The 19,864-nt window shown below is 33.0% G+C and overlaps 1 protein-coding gene across 4 annotated transcripts in view; it reads left to right on the forward strand.

The window, feature by feature from the left end:
• The window catches only part of LOC110997279 (U8-agatoxin-Ao1a), a 33,116-nt gene extending 15,521 nt beyond the window's left edge, over window positions 1-17,595 (forward strand). For 3 of the 4 annotated variants that reach the window (XM_022265367.2, XM_022265349.2, XM_045628605.1), the window contains exons 2-4: window positions 13,735-13,846; window positions 15,460-15,538; window positions 16,625-17,595. In XM_022265367.2, coding sequence (XP_022121059.2) covers window positions 13,762-13,846; window positions 15,460-15,538; window positions 16,625-16,787 — 327 coding nt within the window. In that variant the 5' untranslated portion in view covers window positions 13,735-13,761 and the 3' untranslated portion in view covers window positions 16,788-17,595. The remainder of the gene's footprint in view (window positions 1-13,734; window positions 13,847-15,459; window positions 15,539-16,624) is intronic. The other variant, XM_022265359.2, reaches the window with a different exon arrangement.
• The last annotated feature ends 2,269 nt before the right edge of the window (window positions 17,596-19,864 follow it).

A 19,864-nucleotide genomic window follows, 5' to 3' on the forward strand; every position in this document is an offset into this window, starting at 1 on the left:
CGTTTCTTACCTCAATAACCTCATTATATAAAATGCCAAACAGCGACGAAAAGCATTCCTTTCTCTGCTCACTTTTTACGTTTATGTAATACATTTTTATGTAACGTCATCCATTTTCATGGCTATCATTATTTTAAGACCCAATTTACTTACTTAATCTAACTGAACAAATGAAAAATAATTACCTATATAGATAGAACGAAACCGGACTGCCTAATCAAATAAAACGATGCTACTAAATCAATAAATACGCTTCGGTTATTACTGCTATAAAATAATTAATTAAGGAATCAATAGCGCTTAATTAAATTTAACCGTCTTCAATATCACAGTCGAGTGCAAAATAGAAATGTTTTAGTACTAAGCAACTTTATTGCATTTCAATTAAAGGTTCGGTCGTAACTGAAACTGGTTTGCTCGCAATATTGATAGCTTCTACTTTCTACTTCCTTACAAGTATAATAATTTACAATTAATTCTTGCATTTCACTGGACTGATAAAAATATTATTTCGTATTACCTCGACGTCCTACGTTCCACAACTGCGCGTTTTTCTAGGCAGTTTTTTGCCGCGCACTACCACTTTGTGGAACCAGCTGCCCACTGAAGTATTTCCGAACCAATTCGACTTAGGGTCCTTCAAAAAAAAGCGTACCAATTCTTAAAAGGCCGGCAACGCACTCGCGAGCCCTCTGGCATTGAGTGTCCACGGGCGGCGGTATCACTTAACATCAGATGAGCCTCCTGCCCGTTTGCCCCCTGTTCTATAAAAAAAAATGGTATTTCTTTTGGGTTTAGATTTGTGGTATAATTAATTAAACCCTATCAAGCGTTGGCTAATTACTGTCATTTGCGTATTTAGTATTGTGGTGAATGAAAACATCGTGATTAGACTCAAAAAGTAGAGGTCTTGTGTCTATTACTGAAGGAACCCCATAACTATAAAAAAAAAGGATTGTGTGGTTGTATGAAACCATGGTAAAAGTGAAACTTTTTTTCACATTATAGACATTTAACTAAAAATTTTTAGAATAGTAATATTATATTATAAAAATAGCTTTATCAATCTTAATTTTATACTTGGGAAATTGGAATGATAAAGGAATTTTAAAAGTAGACTAAGTCTCCAACTAATATTTTTATTGAACTCTGTGTCTTAGAGAGTATGGCATACATAATACTTAACAATCATTTACATTATATGCACATATTAAATAAACAACATTAATATTAAACACTGATAAAAACAAACAAAATAGCGTGGAGCACTGGCACAAATGAATAATAGTCTACACACTACACGGTCAGCTGCTGCGACCTATAGGCGCCGCCATATTGTCCTTGCTGCTATGACGAGCGCCTTTCATTTTATCCCTACTCCGCGGCCGACCGTCACGCGACATGCAACACACAGGCGAAAAAGTTCGAGACGATATAATAAAAGTTTCACTTTAAAAATAAATGATAATGAAAACAGATGCGCAAATCTGAGAGCATACTTAAAAGGTTGTAGTAGTGACACACAGAGATACTTTGAAGATTATACTTTCGGCTTATATATGATATACGCTAGCTACACGTATATGAATTTCTCTCTTATCTAACATAGCTCACGAAAATCATCATTTTTTTTTAATTTTTTAGTCAATTCGTAATCGCAGAATACTTTGTTTTAAATAAATATTGTAAAAGCTCGTGTAATTTCACTGTCGGTAAATTTTGTACTTTGGGTGTTGTAATGTACGAAGTTGAGGATTGGTTAAGTTAATTAGTAATACACCTCGGGGTAAGTTTGTTCGTCTATGAAATCTAATATCGTTAAACACAGCAGGGCTTGTCTAAAATTCTAAATTATACTGTATTTTAGTAAGGAATTATTAGTCTGGGCAACGTCGAACATTTGATTATAATCATGTTTTAGGGGTATCGATTATTTCACCAGAACAGAGAGCAAACCCGCAGAAGGATCGCCTGTTAAGTGATACCGCCGCCCATGGACACTCGTGGAAAGACTCGTGAGTGCATTGTCGGCCTTTAAATTGATACGTTCTTTTCCTGAAGGACTTACTCAAATAATGGCTAATTGGTTCGGAAACACTTACGTGGGCAGCTGGTGCGATACAGTGGTGCGCACAAACACGGCATTAAAAAACGCACAATTGTGAAACTGTATGAGGAGTTTTGTTTTCTATCCGACTATAAAATGGCTATAGAATATAAAGGTTGGTTCGGGACCCCTTGGATCTTCTTTGTAGGTAGTGCAGAAATAAACAATTGATGCCTGCCATTTTGAATAATAGCCTTTTGGCTTATATATATAGTGTACGTTTCAAGTTAAATGTTAAAGGTGTATGTATGCTATTTTTGGTCGTCTATTTACGGCACACTCATATCGATTTGCATCGGTGATTACAATCTTACCTAACCATCGTTGGACCTTAATCCAAATCAAACGAAATGCAAACAGAGCTCAATCAGTAGTAATTGGTGAACCGTAAAATCGTTTGTGCTAGACGAAGGTAGTTTATTTATCTTACAGTTAATACGATTCATTGTGAGCAGTGTTGGCCTAGTGGCTTCAGCGTGCGACTCTCATACCTGAGGTCGTAGGTTCGATCCCCGGCTGTGCACCAATGAACTTTCTTTTAATGTGCGCATTAACATTTGCTCGAACGGTGGCAGTGTGTGGGTGAAGGCTGATCTACTTGCCTATTAGATATAAAAATGATCATGAAACAGATTCAAAAATCTGAGGCCAAGACCTAAAGAGGTTGTAGCGCCACTGATATTTTTTTTTAATACGTTTCATTTACATACCAAGATGATAGCTAAACGTATGAAGCTTCAGAAAGTTTACAAAGGCGAAACTGTGAGAGCCTTTTCTACATGTTATCAATATTTTTATTGTGTTTAAATTATTTTATTTGAATTGTTAAAATTGTTTTGTTCCGTGCCTATATAGCTGTTACTCCAAGATAGTTTGGGTCGACGGAAAATCAGTGTTGCTCGTGACAGCAACATAAATCTGAGTTGGGTCCATTTTCATTATAGTTTGTGTTTGTATTTCTATAATCAAATAGTTTTTATTTCTTTCTTTCAATAATAATACCATTATAATAGACTAGACTAAGGACCTGTTTCACAATGTATGGATAACGTGCCAAATAGCTATGCAACACATAAATTATTCGAAAGATAAAAGTTCCAAATAAGATACTTCGAATTACAGCGCTATCTGACAGTCGTGAAACGCAAAAATACTATTTATCATACCAATAAGTAACAAATAGCTTATTTGGAACTTATCCGGACATTGTGAAACAGGCCCTTAGAATTCCATTATAATAGACGTGTTTTATAAAAAAACACACAGTGTTTTACAAAACGTCCTGTTTGCTTCTATTTGTTATAGTTAATTGAGTTTTAAAAGTCTATATAATTTGTAAAGAGTTAAAATTATATAACGACTTTCATTTGACAAATTCAAGGACCACTCCACAAATTAAACTACAAAATGAGCTACTAATGAATTAGATTTTTAATTGGATATTGAATACTTAATTATATATGTTTTTATTTAGATGTACTTTTTTTCTTGACACTAAAGATATGTAATATAGTGTGCTTGAATAATCAAGCCTTTGATTTTGATAAATAAGTAATTACAATATTAGCACCAGCTCCTCAATTGTTTGCCAGATGATAAAGACCATTATTATTATTTATTTATTTATTATTTGCTTAAATACATTTATTATGAACCCTGTGTCCAACTGAAATATTTATAGAAACATTTATTTTTATATAAACATAGCAACTAATAACAATACTTATTGTTTGTATAAACCAACCAAAGTTCTAAAATGTAATGAGCTTTAAACGTAAACGACTGTTCTGTGCTCGTCTTCCCTTTAGGGATCAATCTTAATAGCCATTTGTCTTCCCCAAGCAATAATTTTGCCGTAAATTCCTGTTTTAGATACGAGTTTTATTTAAATTCGTGCAAGAGCGTTAGTACTTTCCTTGTGTTTGCATATTTAGACAAAGTTGTAAAGATTAGAATTAAATCACAGTTATCACCCTGTTGTTAATTGATAAAAATATCTCTGCATATATGTATCAGTAATATTACAGCTAAAACATATAAATATTATAGAATAAAACACGTATACGATATAGAAAGCCAAAGCAGATTACATTGATAAATAAAATGAATACAAAAATTTGACCGACTTCCGATGACGAAACTCAACTTCACACACTCTGTGGTAAATACGGAAGTAGAGAGATGCAGAGAGATGCAGAGAGATCTCGCTGTAATGAGGATGTTGAGCACTCGTTCTTCTCTGTCAAAATATGTTAGCATTAAAATCTCACGTACCCGTACACGTAATCTCACAGGTTAACCGTGACTTTTTTAAATTTAAAGGTTAATATATACTACTAAAACTATTTTGTACCGAATGACAAATTGATATACTATACTTTTGTTTGATCTATAAAAGGACTATGTAAAATGCCAATTTAGTTCCTACCACGCAGCGGTGTACCCGTTTGCAATAGAAACTACACGATAATGTTTTCGAATCGATTTACGTACCGTTCATGCTAGCTGATTATTCATTCGTAATAATCATTCAAAGACTTGTAGGATATCGGTGAATTTGTGAAACGGAACGTCTCAAACGTACTTCTATAAGCGGATGGATCGCTATACTGCTATGGATACTGAAACCTCCTTAAATTATAATTTCAATCTATGTTTTTTTTTATAGAACAGGGAGCAAACGGGCAGGAGGCTCACCTGATGTTAAGTGTTACCGCCGCCCATGGACACTCTCAACGCCAGAGGGCTCGCGAGTGCGTTGCCGGCCTTTTAAAAATTGGTACGCTCTTTATTTGAAGGACCCTAAGTCGAATTGGTTCGGAAATACTTCAGTGGGCAGCTGGTTCCACAAAGTGGTGGTGCGCGGCAAAAAAGTTAGCTATCTATTGATATAAATATATTTTACATTAATTAATGAACCTGGCCTTTAACTAATAACTTGAACTTTGTAATGGAAGTAAAAAGAAATAATTAAATTAAGTTTACTTTAATATAATCTTATAAAATATCAATATCGATAAAGGCGTTTCTAAACTTTTGGGTTCGCTAATAGAAATAAATTCAAATGAGAAATTCTTTTACATTTTTACAGTCTTTGCGAGCGTTCAAAGTTCGTTAATTTGCTACGTGACTTGAATACTTTAAAAAAGTTTGCATATTGTGTTATTATAAACAAATTAAAGTGTCAACTAGCATCATTTATGATATATATATCTTGAGGAAACCGACACGTCTTAGACGCAAAAGTCGACAGCGTGTGTCAGGCACAGGAGGCTGATTACCTACTTGCCTATTAGATTGAAATAGGACAATGAAACAGATTCTGAAATTTGAGGCCTAGACTTAAAGAGATTGTAGTGCCACTGATTTATTCACTAGATAAGAAAGTAATGCATTTAATAATTGTCTTATTCGACACATTAAGATTTTAAAAGCCTGTTACTACTGGATACTCATTATAACGCATTTTATTAAAGGTTATATATATACATATCATAAATATGGAAGAAAAATATATTTATCCCTTACTCTATCCAGTATATAGTTTATTGCCAGTTCTTCTCTTCCGTTCTACGCCCCTGATTTGAGAATTGGCTGTTAATGTAAAATTAGAATCATTTTATATTTCTTTTCTTTTTTTGACGTTCATAAGTGTACATTATGTTACCTATATGAATAAATTATTTTTGACTTTTGACTTTTATTAATGTTTATATCAATATAACCTTAATTGTAGAAAAGATAAGACTCGTATTTTGTGATTGTTTCCAAGCCCAAAATACGAGCTCAAGATAGCCCAAGGTCAATGACGCAATACAGTCCCAGGAACAAACCAATAATCGTAACAATATGTACACCAAATACGAAGTAAAACTCTAGGTACGTTACCATAGACGAGAATATTAACAACGAAATGGGAGTGGAGTGCGGAAATTTTCTCGCAGATCGCATTAATTAGCCTCAAGTCAGCATTGTGAGACCGTCATAATCACTGACCTACCGGATATAAAGCCTTTTGTGTTAGACCAGACATGCTTAATCAGGTTTTGTTTGGTGCTGTTAAGGTTTAATAGCTTTTTGAGTTCAAAGGAAAACGCTACCGGGATCAAAGGAGTGGACGAAATTAAAGATTTGTTTTCTGTTTTTTATTGCGAGGCCAGCTTCAATATAAAGTTAACGAGGCTTTCTCGCTTGCTGTTTTGGGGACAAGTAAAGGAATTCTTATAAAATTTGGTCTATGTCTGAGTGATGAATTATGTCCTACGTTTAACTAGGTTTAATTCTCGACAAAGGAATAAGTTTTTAGTATAAATAACATTTGGAAACTTTAAGTAAAAAAATCCGCTTATACAGGTAATTTTCCTTAAAGTCTTTTTTTTATAGAACAGGGGCAAACGGGCTCATCTGATGTTAAGTGATACCGCCGCCAATGGACACTCTCAATGCGAGAGGGCTCGCGAGTGCGTTTCCGGCCTTTAAGAATTGGTACTCTCTTTTCTGGAAGGACCCTAAGTCAAGCTCATCCTTAAGAAAGTTTATATATAAAGAGCGTACCAATTCTTAAAAGGCCGGAAACGCACTCGCGAGCCCTCTGGCATTAAGAGTGTCCATGGGCGGCGGTATCAATGTTTTTTATATTTAAATTTTTAAAATAAATTATTCTTCTAATTTTGAAGAGCATTACACACGTGAGTCCATGAGTGAGTGTGTGGGTGTGTGTGAGTGTAATGTTAATGAATGTGATACTACATGTAAGGTCTCAGTAGCGATAATGAAGAAAAACCCACGGACCACAAGCAGTTTGAGTCGTGTGTGTTTTGTAACTTTATTCTGCTGTGATGTATCTTATAAACTCGTTGACAAAATAATAATAAAGAATAATATTCACCCAATTGGAACGCCTGACCACGCTCAGATAACGTCCTCGTTATATAATTCTCGTGACCAAATATATTTAAGGGGCACCCAGTGGTACTATAACCTTGAACTTTTGTTCCATAATTTTTATTTAATATATATTATATGATATTTATTATAGCTGTACGATTCGTGATACCAATCTCAAAGAATACTTTGATTATATCAAGTTACGAACGTCAAGAAAGAAATATATATGAAATTCTTCTAATTTTATATTTGCTGCTTATATTTGATGTAGAACGGAAGAGAAGATCTGGCAAAAAGTACTCCGCCACTCTTTTAGTCGCCAAGTTTTTTTGTTTTACATATTGCTTGTAAGGAGCTGTAACAATTACACCATGTTCCAAATGACATCTCAAGTAACTTATATGTAGTTCATGAATAATAAAATAAATTAATAACAAAGATTTGTCCTCTATCAGCAGGCGGTATGGTGACATAGGAGCACGTATAACATTCTCGTACACAACAACACACAAATATATAATATAATTAGGTTTTTGTTTAATATAAGAAAGAAAGAATTTATTCCGATCGCCTTAAGTTTAACTCGAGAACTTCGTCTTTACGAATTGGGAAAAACTCAGTATCAAAGGATCAAATAATTAGGAAAAGTTGCAGGATTCGCCTTCTGCTTCACGATTCGTTGTTTTTAAATTCATCACTTCGTAGTTCGTGTTTTTGACAATTTCTTTTGTTTTCGGCAAGCCTATGGGCCTGGGTGATGATAGCATGGCAAGTCTTAAGACTTGAACATTCCATCGAGTTCAGGATTGGCCTTGAAGTCTGGTGCCCCCTCTGCCTTATGTATATGCAAATGTAACAAACAAGAGATTTCCGTTTATTGTGTTAAAAATACTATTTAATAATGTTAAACAAACACTATGTTGTTAAATGTTCGACGAATCCTTGCCTGCTATATCAGCAGCTCAAAAGATATTAAGCAGGTAATATTCAAATAATTAATAATGGTAGTTACAATACAAATATGTTTTACACTCTCTGTGTTATTATTAGCTCAATTTTGTTTTTTTTTTATTATTACTTACTACTAATAATAGTTACTGCGATCGTGTCCTACCTGGACTTTTTCTGACTCCTTTTTCTATCTCACAATTTTTTTTTAAATGATACGTTTCATTGCTTCCAATACACTATGTCACAAATGACATGCTACGCGTCGGGAAATACGCCCCGGCTACATCGCCAGTAATATTTTCGCTCTATTTTCGTTTGGAATAGATCACTTATAACGCGTATAGGTAAAGATAAGGCATGTTTCATTCAGTCGTTTATTACTCAGTTTTGTGTACAAATAAATACACAAAAGTTGCTATCACTCACTAAAATAACTCTGCCTTTATCTACTCTGGCTTAAAAGGCGCCATAAACCTGCCAGCGAGCTTCGAGCTAAACGATATTGGGTTTGAGGGCAAGTGAACTGAATAAACACGACAGAATGGCTTAACAAAAGATTCCTATGCGTATTTTTCATAGTTGCGACTGACTTATTCAATTATCTTAATGCAGATTATTATAGAATTATTTAGTTTTTACTTTTAAAAATAATATACCAGATATGGTTTATCATATAGTTTACTAGCTGGCAATGAGTTCTTCCACTTGTATCTTGAATTTTTGAGGATACGTATCTTGACATCGTTATACTACTACCCACTAAACTTACATTCTCTAATTCGATCGCAATAAAACCCTTACCCAATTTCCAGCCAATCCTATACCACATGCCATGAAAACCTTAGGAGAAACAGATATATCTAATATCTGTAAAATAGGTCTTGAAATAGGTTAGTTTTTATAAAATTAGTAGGGAAAGTACAGAATAAATAAAAATTTAACTACTAAAGTACTCGCTAAAGATATCCAAGGAACTAATGACGCTTTGACCCCATAGTTAAATAACATTATTTTTTTCAATCTAACTACAGATTCTAAATCTTGGTAATATAATTTTAATATAAGTTATTAAAAATATAATTATTATTAAGCTAGTGACTACGTCATCCGTATGAGATATGCATATAATAATGATAGATTGTAATTGAAAGTGATAATAAATTAATAACCAATTTAATTACTATTATAAATTTTTATTTCTTAATTATACATAAGAAACTTATAGGCAATCGATGGTAGACTCTGAAAATGCAATTCAGTAGAATATAGTATTTATTTATTTATACCTTGTTATTTAATATGAGAACAGTATGTACTTTAAAACGTTTGAAAATCATTTTTCACATACAGTATACAATGTTTAATGAAAGTGCATTTTCAAGTATGATTGATCTTGCTTGCGCTCGTGGTATGAAGAGAATACCTCTTAGGTTAAAATTGCATATCAGTTTACATTTATCGCGAAACCAATTAAAATTAAACGATGTAATTTCTTGTTAGCTAAAGCTAAAATCTACTAGAAATTGTAAAAAAAATCTACACGTCTTGCTACTTTTTCTTAACCAATACTATATATAGTCTCATTTTAACTTATTGATAAATACACAATATCACTAACAATATAAAATTAACTTCAATGAATTATTTCTTAGTTATAATAAATTAAAGAAAAAATATTTCCAAAGAAAAATTTCAAATGTATTTTCACGATACGAGAACGTTTCGAACAAAACGAAAATTTAATGCATACAATTTTATTAATCTAAACACAAGGATTGCATTTAACTTCAAATTCTTCACTATTCGCTTGATCCCTGCTGTGATAACTTCCGAGCAAAGTATGGAAGATGATCAAAGATCAACGACCATCTTCATCTCGACTTATGGCAGATGCTGTTACGTTTAGATTTTGCAAAACGTGGTTGGACCATCATTTTATGTGGCCTGAAGACTAAAAAGTGTGTAAACTCAAACTCAAAATATCTTTATTATGTGCCAATATTATATATTACTTTACAAATTATACATTTAATTATATTAATATACAATTACAAACTAAAAATATATCTAATAACTAACCTTAAAATTTAATTATTAAAAAATATTATTAAAAGGAGTCCCTTTAGGCAAGGTTCCGAAGATACTAGCAGCGTTCCCTCTTTGAATAGCTAGACTAATTCTTTGTGCAAGGTATATCTTTATTCATGTAACAAATACACTTATGAAAGTCAAAAAAAAATTAATTGTAAATTTACATTTACTACCAGTTTGCAAGTCGTGTAACTGTTATATAGATATGAAAATAATATTAATATAATCAGATATCAACGCTTAGTCAAAACCCGTCAGAGTTCGTGTTGTTATTGAAACTTTGTCCTAAAACTTTGTACATCCATCATTTATGAGTTTACGACAATGACGATAATAAGATTCGGAAACTCGAAATCCAAGATGGTGTTAGTTTGTATACGATTACTAATTGCTAGATAGCTGGTTAACAAAGGAGAAAGATTTTTTTATTAACATTTCAAGAGCACTGTTAGCCTAGAGGTTTCAGCGTGTGATTCCTGATATCGTAGGTTCGGACCCCAGCACTAAACAGACACTTTTCTGTTTATTCGCAACAAAAGAAATACTACAAGAAAAATTTTCAAAAACAATGTTTACTGAGTGTAGTTAGGTACTACTGTTTCGGAGAGTTCTATCAAGAAAAGCAGGGCATAGTCATTTAAAAAATAGCTGACCATGACATGATAGTTCTAGTGTATTGTAAAAAGTTTTCTATTATATACAGAAACTATATTCATTTTTCATTTTCATTCTATTAATAGACACATAATAGCTTATGAAATATATTCTAAATACACAACACTCGAAAAATAATATTATTAGCTATATTCCTTATCTAATATTTATTTTGCTTTTATGTATGAATACTTCGTTGCAATAATAAAAAATATAATACAATTAAAATAATTCAACAAAAATGGAGGGTAACTCGCAGCTTTATCGTTTTCGAGCGATCTATTCCAGGCAAACTTTAAACCACACACACACATAGGCAACACAAACAGTTGAAGTTTCCTGGTACGTATTTATAAAATTGTTTAAACAAATGATTGTAAAGAAGCAATTGGTATAAATAAAATAGTTCAATTGATGCCAAGAATACTAATAATGGATTGACTCAATAGCAATCAATAGACGCAAAGTAATGAAACTTGTATCGAAGCGGTTTCACCCTCTTGTGGTTTAATATAGCCTTTAGGAATGCCAATAAACCTGATTTAGTATCCAAATGATTACCCTATAAACACGTCATATATATGACATTACCTTGATTAAATTAGACTTGTGTAGTTTGGTGGAATACGATTTTATTGAACCTTTCAAATATATATTGGGCTCGTGGGTTTTTCATCAAACTACGGATGTTTCGTATCGCGTGTTTGTCTTAACTTATCTTTGCTCCGGTTCAAACAATTTGTATTAAAAACTTGGCGATTGAAAAGAGTGGCGGAAAGTTTCTTGCCAGTTCTTCTTACCCGCTCTACGCCCTTGACTTGCGAACTGGTTGTAAATTTACAATTAATTTAGTTTGTTTTTCTTGACGTTCCTAAGTGTACATGTTTACCTATATCAATAAAGATATTTTGATTTGATTTGATCAACTTTACGTATACACTTACTTTTCTTCTGATATCGTTTCATTATACAAAGATTTACTGTTCATAATTTAGTAAATTTATTTGTAAAACAAAATTCATTTTCAATTCAAACTTTGATCAAACGTGGCTTGGGTCATTGTGGCGTGAAACTCAAGTGACAATTTCTGATTAGTTCCATGTTACCTCGACACTCATTCGATTGTTGCCGACTCGTACGGGAAACTTTGTTATATTCAGTCCTATTTAACCCTCGTCTGTAAAGGATGATTTTCAAGCAAGGAATAAATTAATTTCCATAATTCCGTACACAGAATTAGTCAGAAAGAAGAAATTATTAATATATACAGTATCGTGTTTGGTGAACTTTTTCTGCACTTGCTAATTATGTAATACATAACAAGTTGGATTAATCACACAAATAGTTTAAATGGTTTTAATAATGCTAGTGACGTCCTTAATATACTGATATACTTAAGAAAAGTACCAGACTTCCGGGTAGTAAATGGAAAAGAAAAAGTTGGCGCTTTTTATACAAATCTATTCAACATAATCTCATTTATCTTACATCGCTATACCTATCGGCATTACATTTTCCTTAAGAGGGTGGACAAATAGCAATATCAGTGGAGAGACATTATAGATATGTTTTCCTTATATCATAGTCGTTGGGGGAATCTCAGAGGCTTTTAATTGATATGAAATGAATAAACCTTTAATAGTTTTCTTGGATTTTATATTTCTTGCAATTTTTAAAATATAGTGACGATACGACAGTGGGTCGTGGAGTCTTGCTTTAGATAGATATTAATTTATTAGTTTGATCCGTTTTCCTGATGTACTTTATATTTTTTTCTTTACATGCAAATCGTTAACTAGAATGGATGCAAAATATAAATTACGCACATATATAGAACGCATAGGTTTTAATAATTATACAAACAAAAATATCTTTATTCATCTAGGTAAACAAGTACACTTATGAACGTCAAAAAAATTTAATTAATTGAAAATTTACATTTACTACCATTTCACAAGTCAAGGGAAATATACACTTTAATACTTTGTATGTTATCTGATGGAGTGAGTAGGGGAATAGATTAAAGAGCGAGGTGTCACAGGAACGAGGTCAGGACCTAAATAATAGTCCAGGAAGATCCAAAAGGATTACGCGTGGAGAAAGTGTACAAAGTAAAGGGAAGGAACTAACTATGAACGATAGAAATATTGTTGTATAACGACAGATTGTCAGACAGGGACGGATTGTTGACAAAGTAGGAAAATAAAACCTGAACAATGATTCCAAAGCATGACCTGTACTATAACAAAAAAATATTGAAAATACGTCAGCATCAGTCGTTTTAGTTGGCTGAGATCAGATCATTTTTTTTTAAAGCCTTCTTGCGCTTTTGCTCTAAATCGAATTGAGTTCAGCACCAACTATCAATCAATCGTCAACTATTGAATACTGGTTCATTTCTTTCTTTGTCCATTTCTTGGTCTGCTCTAAAACATAACCAATTTGCATACGCAAGATATCGCAATGAATTTTTCATTATTATTTAATGTACACAGAATTGTTTTATTAGAACTTATTAAATAAATAAAAAATAACCCAAATGTATATTACAAATACGAAATATTTTATATAAGATCATTGCGAAGCTTATAAATCAAAACACCATACTATGATCTATTTAAAGGGTGACTGAATCGTTTCGATAACCACTTATGTGGAACAGTAGTCACAAATGGAGAAATATTATTATTGGACAAACAATCTAGTTTTTTTTATTATCAAAAGATATTAGAGAATTCGTTTAATATTATTTTAAAATACATTGAGATTAATCAAGGCTTATATGAAGTAGGTTAGGTCTTATATAATTTGGTACCTTTTTAGTTTCTCACGGTGTTTATTCCTATCGTTTATCATTATGCAATGACTGTTTATTTCAAAATGAAATAAAATCGTTGTATTTCTTCAAATTTACTTAGTACTTAAACTTTATTTGTGACTAACATATCTTTTATTAGCATTTTTTCTGCTAATATAAGTCATAGACTAATGTGTATATCATATAATATGTTAAATAGGTAATAACTGAAAAACTTTAATTACAGATAAGCAGTGGTTGTAGTGAGGCAAGCATGCCGCGCACCGGCGCCATATTGCTGGTGCTAGCGGCGACGATGCTGACCCAGCATTGCGCTAATTCATCCTACATTGATCCAGGTAAGTAATAATAACCTAGTGGTGAAGCAATGTTATAGGTGCCTAATTGCATCCAATTCTCAGATGATTTTTAATTCGTAGATTAGTAGGTGATCAAACATTTCATGGTCATCGTTGGTGGCACGTAATTTCTTTCGTACGACCTCATGATCGAATGCTTATGCCACTATGCTAACACCGAGAAAAGAGCGTACAAATTCTTAAAAGGCCGGCAACGCACTCGCAAGCCCTCTAGCATCGAGACTGTCCATGGGCGGCGGTATCACTTAACATGAGGTGAGCCTCCTGCCCGTTTGCCCCCTGTTATATATAAAAAAAAACATTATTTAGGTAGAAAATATCTATAAACTTCTGCGTATTATGACTTATTAATAAAAGATTACTGTGATTCAAATGATATGAAGCTATGGTTCGTATAAGTTTGAGTTAGTATGTTATCTGTTATCATGTACCACATCACAGCATCACACCCAGTGGAATGCCTTGAAGTAGTCAATTAACGTTAGAGTAAGGGAGTGTTAAATTCCCGGCTTTTTTCTAATCTTATCTATCATTTAATAATCTTACTTTGACATATTTGATCAGAGAGGGCTTAGGCAACTGAGTGACATTTATATATGAAGCGGAAAATTTTAATGGAAGAAGGTAGATTATGTATACGCTTTAAAATTTGTACATATAATCTCCTTGTCTCGAAGCTCGCTTAAGCCGATTATTCTGTATATGGTGAGATGTATTTACTGTGCCACTGAAGAATAGCAATGAGGGCTTAGGAGTCACTTTGAAAAGTAAACAGAATTTATTTTATGTATCAGACATTTGATAGGTGAATTATTTTATTCAGCATGGGAAAGGGAATATTTTATAATCTAAAACTAATGTACTGAATTTTATAACAATCTTTAGCTGCTCTTGGGTAAAAATATATATTTATTATAATATCTGTTAAGCATAATTTTCATTTCTTCTAATTTTATTTGAAACTTCGATCGTTGTTGTTTTTGTTGATTTTTCTAGAGAATATTAATTTTTGAAGTAAACGTAATCATAAATCGATTTTGTTACCGTAGAAGCGTGGATTTTATAATCAAATTGTACAAACGGTGAAAATCTTATTTTAAAAAGGCTTTTGAATCTCTATGCATTAATTAAAAACGTATTAATCCGTTGCGAAGCTTGATAGATCTATAGAGATGAAAGTGCGTGCTCCTATTTATTCCTGCCGACAGAGGACAAATCTTTGTTTTTAATTTATTTTATTATTCTTTATTACTTAAGATGTCACATGGAACATGGTGTAATGGTTGCTCCTAGGTTGGTAGCTCCTTACATCATGTAAACGAAAAAACATGGCGATTAAAAAGAGTGGCGGAGAGTTCTACGTTCTACGCCCTTGATTTGAGAACTAGCAGTAAATGTAAAATGAGAAGCATTCAATGCATATTTCTTTTTTGACGTTCATACATTATGTTACCTACATGAATAAATGATTTTTGAATTTGAATTTGATCCTAAGACAATTTTTTTGACGTTCGACTGATGATAATATTATTATTAAATTATATCATATAATACATGTTTTCTTCATATAATACATTTTTAATAAAATACAGGTGACGATGACATCGAAGTGAGTGGCCCGGATTATGGAGACGACCCCAACGACCTGCAAGTGCTTCAAGATGTTGGCAAGTGAGTAATATCGTTCATCACATTTTATCTTTTAAAATTTAGTTTTTTTTAATACTACTTTAGAATTTTACTAGTTCAATTTCATTATTAGTGCGAATTTCAATTGAACGAAAATTAAATTTATTTTGACGTCATAAACATTAATTATAAATTTTTATTATTATATATCTTACCGGAAATGTATGTAATCCGTACTGTAATATATTACTAATATATTAATTTTATTTTTAGGAATTGTGTACATTACCTAGGAAATTTATGTAGTTTTCGAAACAATATTTTATACATTTCCTAAACAGCTTCGGAATTATATAAGTTTCCTAGGATTTGTATACAATTCCTAGATTACATACATTTCCGGTAACATTCATAATACGCAAGACAAGACTCTATTTTCTACACAAAGTTCATAATATGCATGTTGTTTCTTGATATCGTTTGTACAATCTTTGTATAAGGGCGCATATTTAATACATAATTGCTTTTTCCTTGAGAAGCACTTAAAGATAAAAACGAAATTTAACGATAAGAATACTTTTGAAACAAAATATATTTTGTTTTACAAATATATAAATTACGCGTCTCGTTGTGTGTCCACTTTGGAATCGGGAAAGAAACTATTTAACCGATTTCAATCAAATTTGCACACCGTGTGCAGTTTCATCTAACTTACATGATAGGATAGCACACACGCATACACACGTACAGTATAATTATATGTATATCACTAAAATATCACTGAACTCCTCTTAAACGACTGGACCTATTTGAATGACTCTTTTTTGGAGCCCTGGATTGTTTAAATTCACAAATGCGACCGGCAGATGGCGTGTCCGTACTTTCATACATTGGTAATATCCTAGTAACTTGATATATCATGCAGGACAAAGTCTGTCAGGTTCGCTCGTATGACATTTGATTCGCCCCCTTCACTATGTTTGCCTTCAAAGCTGAACAATTGACGTTGTTATTCAATAATCTAAATCCAGGTGCGTCTACGTTCCGTATATGTCAGATATATAATTAGGAGCGATTGATATTATTATACCATATATCAATCCTTAGGCTAGTCGGTGATGGTTTCAGACGTTCGTCGCTGATCTACGTTTTCAGGCGTGCGTGTATTCGACGCGGTGGCAACTGCGACCATCGACCTGGGGACTGCTGCCACTCTTCCTCCTGTCGCTGCAATCTGTGGGGCTCCAACTGCCGCTGTCAGCGCATGGGCCTCTTCCAGAAGTGGGGCTAGCTCGATTAACTCCTACGATGAACGGTTCTGTACCACCTTGTAACAACTACTCCAATGTTCGCCGTGAATCGTAGTCCATCGACGCCAAATCCCAACAACTGACCGACCGAAAATGACCTCTCACTGAACCCGTTGCGTTTTTTCTCATATCTTTCCGATTTGAAACAGGGATTAGTATTTTTTTTCGAAATTCGGACCACTTTAACGATTATTTCTTCTCTTTCTTAAACTAATCGTACCGAGTGTCCGCTTACTCGGTTGGGCAATCACCCAGCCTTATTGCCTAATCGGTAGGCCATGACACCAGCTCGGTCGATTAGGCCCGGACTGTCGCAAAGGATGGGTATAAAGTTCCACTTTAGTTAATTTTCTTTTCACCACCCTTGCGGCAGTCCATATACTATGTATGTATGTAGAGTAAGAGTAGATCTGCTAATTGGTGGTAAACTTATGTCTATGGAGTAGCTTAAAATAGAGAAAGTAACTTTTAAATGTTCTAGTCATATAAGACACTATCGGAAACTTGGTGAAGGACGCTTTTATAAGCCTTTATATAATACCGCCATTTGTATTTGCGATTGGCAACTTAGATTTTTAATATATCTATAAATGTGTCAAAGTATAATTCTTATAATAATGAACGAATCTTTAATGTACTTTATGCAGCTCTCGTATAGGGGGTAATAGTATTGCAGCCTAGTAGATCTTCTGTATGTAGTTTCTTATGTGTTGCTCTATGGGGTGACGATAATTACAATTAAGGATAATGAAATATGGAAAAAGATATATTATACTAATAAATGTTTATGGAGAATCCTCTCGTTTGTTTATTTTAAGAACCCTTAATAATCCTATTCTTGAGTACAGCAAACCCATTAGTAGTACTTCAATTAACTATAAGTTTTTTTTTAATTGTAATTAGAGGCTAACGAGTAAGAGGCTCATATGATGTTAATGATACCGCCACTCGTGGACACTTATATTGCAAGAAGGCTCGCAAGTGCGTTGCACGCCTTTTACATTTATACGCTATTTCATTCTGAAATACTTCAGTGGGCAGCTGGTTCCATATAGCGGTTGTGCGCGGCAAAAACTGCCTCAAATCAGATCTCTATATGTGTATTTACGCTGTGATCGGGAAAGATGACTTCCCTGACTTAAGTGGAATCGGTGCAACGTGATTGATTATTTTAAATGATTAAAGGGAAACTGATATACTAAGCTGGCGAACGCTAACAAGTAAGTTATACGTGCGGATTTGACATTCGATCGAACGGTTTACCGGTTTACGATGAACCGGCTTTTCTTAGACCCAAAAAGACGACGGCTTGCGACAGGTACAAGAGGCCGATCCGCTACTTGCCTATTAGATTGATCATGAAACACATACAAAAATCTGGGACCTAAAAAGGTAGCGCAACTGATGTAATTTTATTTTTCTTGTCTATTCATTTACGTATCAATCACGTATAGCAGGTAAAATTTGTCGGCAGATAATTTATAATGACTGACCAGTGATGTTGCGTACAAATTTAACTTAATAGAAAGACATTTCTTTCTATTAAGTTAAATTTGTACGCAACATCACTGGTCAGTCATTATAAATTATCTGCCGACAAATTTTACCTGCTATACGTGATTGATACGTAAATGAATTAGCTAGCACATACGTTGGTTGTGTAGCTGGTTGCCGATTTCATTAATTGCTGATTAATATGTTCTAAATATAAAATCTGGTATAAAACATAGCAATAATTCAAGTAACTGATTTTCCATTGACTCTTCTTAAACGTTTACTTTACATAAAAAATTCTACAAATTAAAATTATTTGGGTCTTTCAAGAAAAGAGCGTACCAATTCTTAATAGGCCGGCACGCACTCGTGAGTCCCAGAGGGCTGCCACAGCATTGAGAGTGTCTATATCACTTAACATCAGGTGAGCCTCCTGCTCGTTTGCCCCCTTTTCTATAAAAAAATTACATTACCACTAAATACATATAAAATATACTTTGTAATGTCAAGACAAATCTCTCTTGTTTTAAGGAGAGCTTAAGCGTACTTTCATTGTAATATATTAATTAAATCTATATAATCGCGAGTGAAATTATTAATGTGAGAAACAAGTTCGGCAACTGTAAGACGGCAACAGATATAACACTTACGTTGTAATTGTATAATTAGAACGCGACGCGTATTATACAGAAAGTTTTAGAATGAAATATGTATTACAGAAACCACGAAACTTGAACTCATTAAATGGAAAATGTATGAGCTGAAATGGTGATGATCACATAATGTTATTAATATTAAACATACTTTAAGCTTTTAGATACCTCTTGTATAAATATTTCTTTAGAACATTTTTGTACTCAAAATCTACATGGTGGAGGAGACTTTTATTGTGATACGGCATTTAAATAGTAATAATATATCCCCGTATAATTCTTGAATCTGAAAGACTATTTGGCTTTATTTCAGAACAGTAACTGGATCAATACTTGTATTAGCGAAGTAAAGGTTCAAAGAAGAATATGACTACGTCAGTAACCTTTAACAATGTGTTTACAACCCGTAATACCAAAACTTTTTCTTCATATGCTAGCTAAGAATCAGAATTGTATGCATAATAATACACTCAAAATCTTTGTACACATTAAAGTTTTTCTATAAGAATAAGCAAATAACACACAAACTGTTTTTATTGTGTTTTATTTTTTTTACATTATTAATTTTGTAACATTTATATTTAGTATAATTTATTATTTATTATATAGTTTGTAACATACTGTATAGGAATATATATAATATAACTTTAATAAATAAATAAATTATAGCCCCGGGCTTCGGTAGTAATACCCTGATAACTTAGTCACTCCGTATAGATATTCTGCTTTTTATGGCATTGTTAAATACCAGGAAAATATTTTATCATGCCTATTTCGGCTTATAGAGCAGTAAAAAGGTTATCTCTCAAATCATAACGTAAACAAGGTACGTGCCTGCTACACATGAATTTGATTCTTTGTATACAAATATATTTGCAAGTTTACTACTTTATCGTGGGTCGGATCCAAGT

This window comes from Pieris rapae, chromosome 6 (genome assembly GCF_905147795.1).
Source record: "Pieris rapae chromosome 6, ilPieRapa1.1, whole genome shotgun sequence".
NCBI lineage: Eukaryota > Metazoa > Arthropoda > Insecta > Lepidoptera > Pieridae > Pieris > Pieris rapae.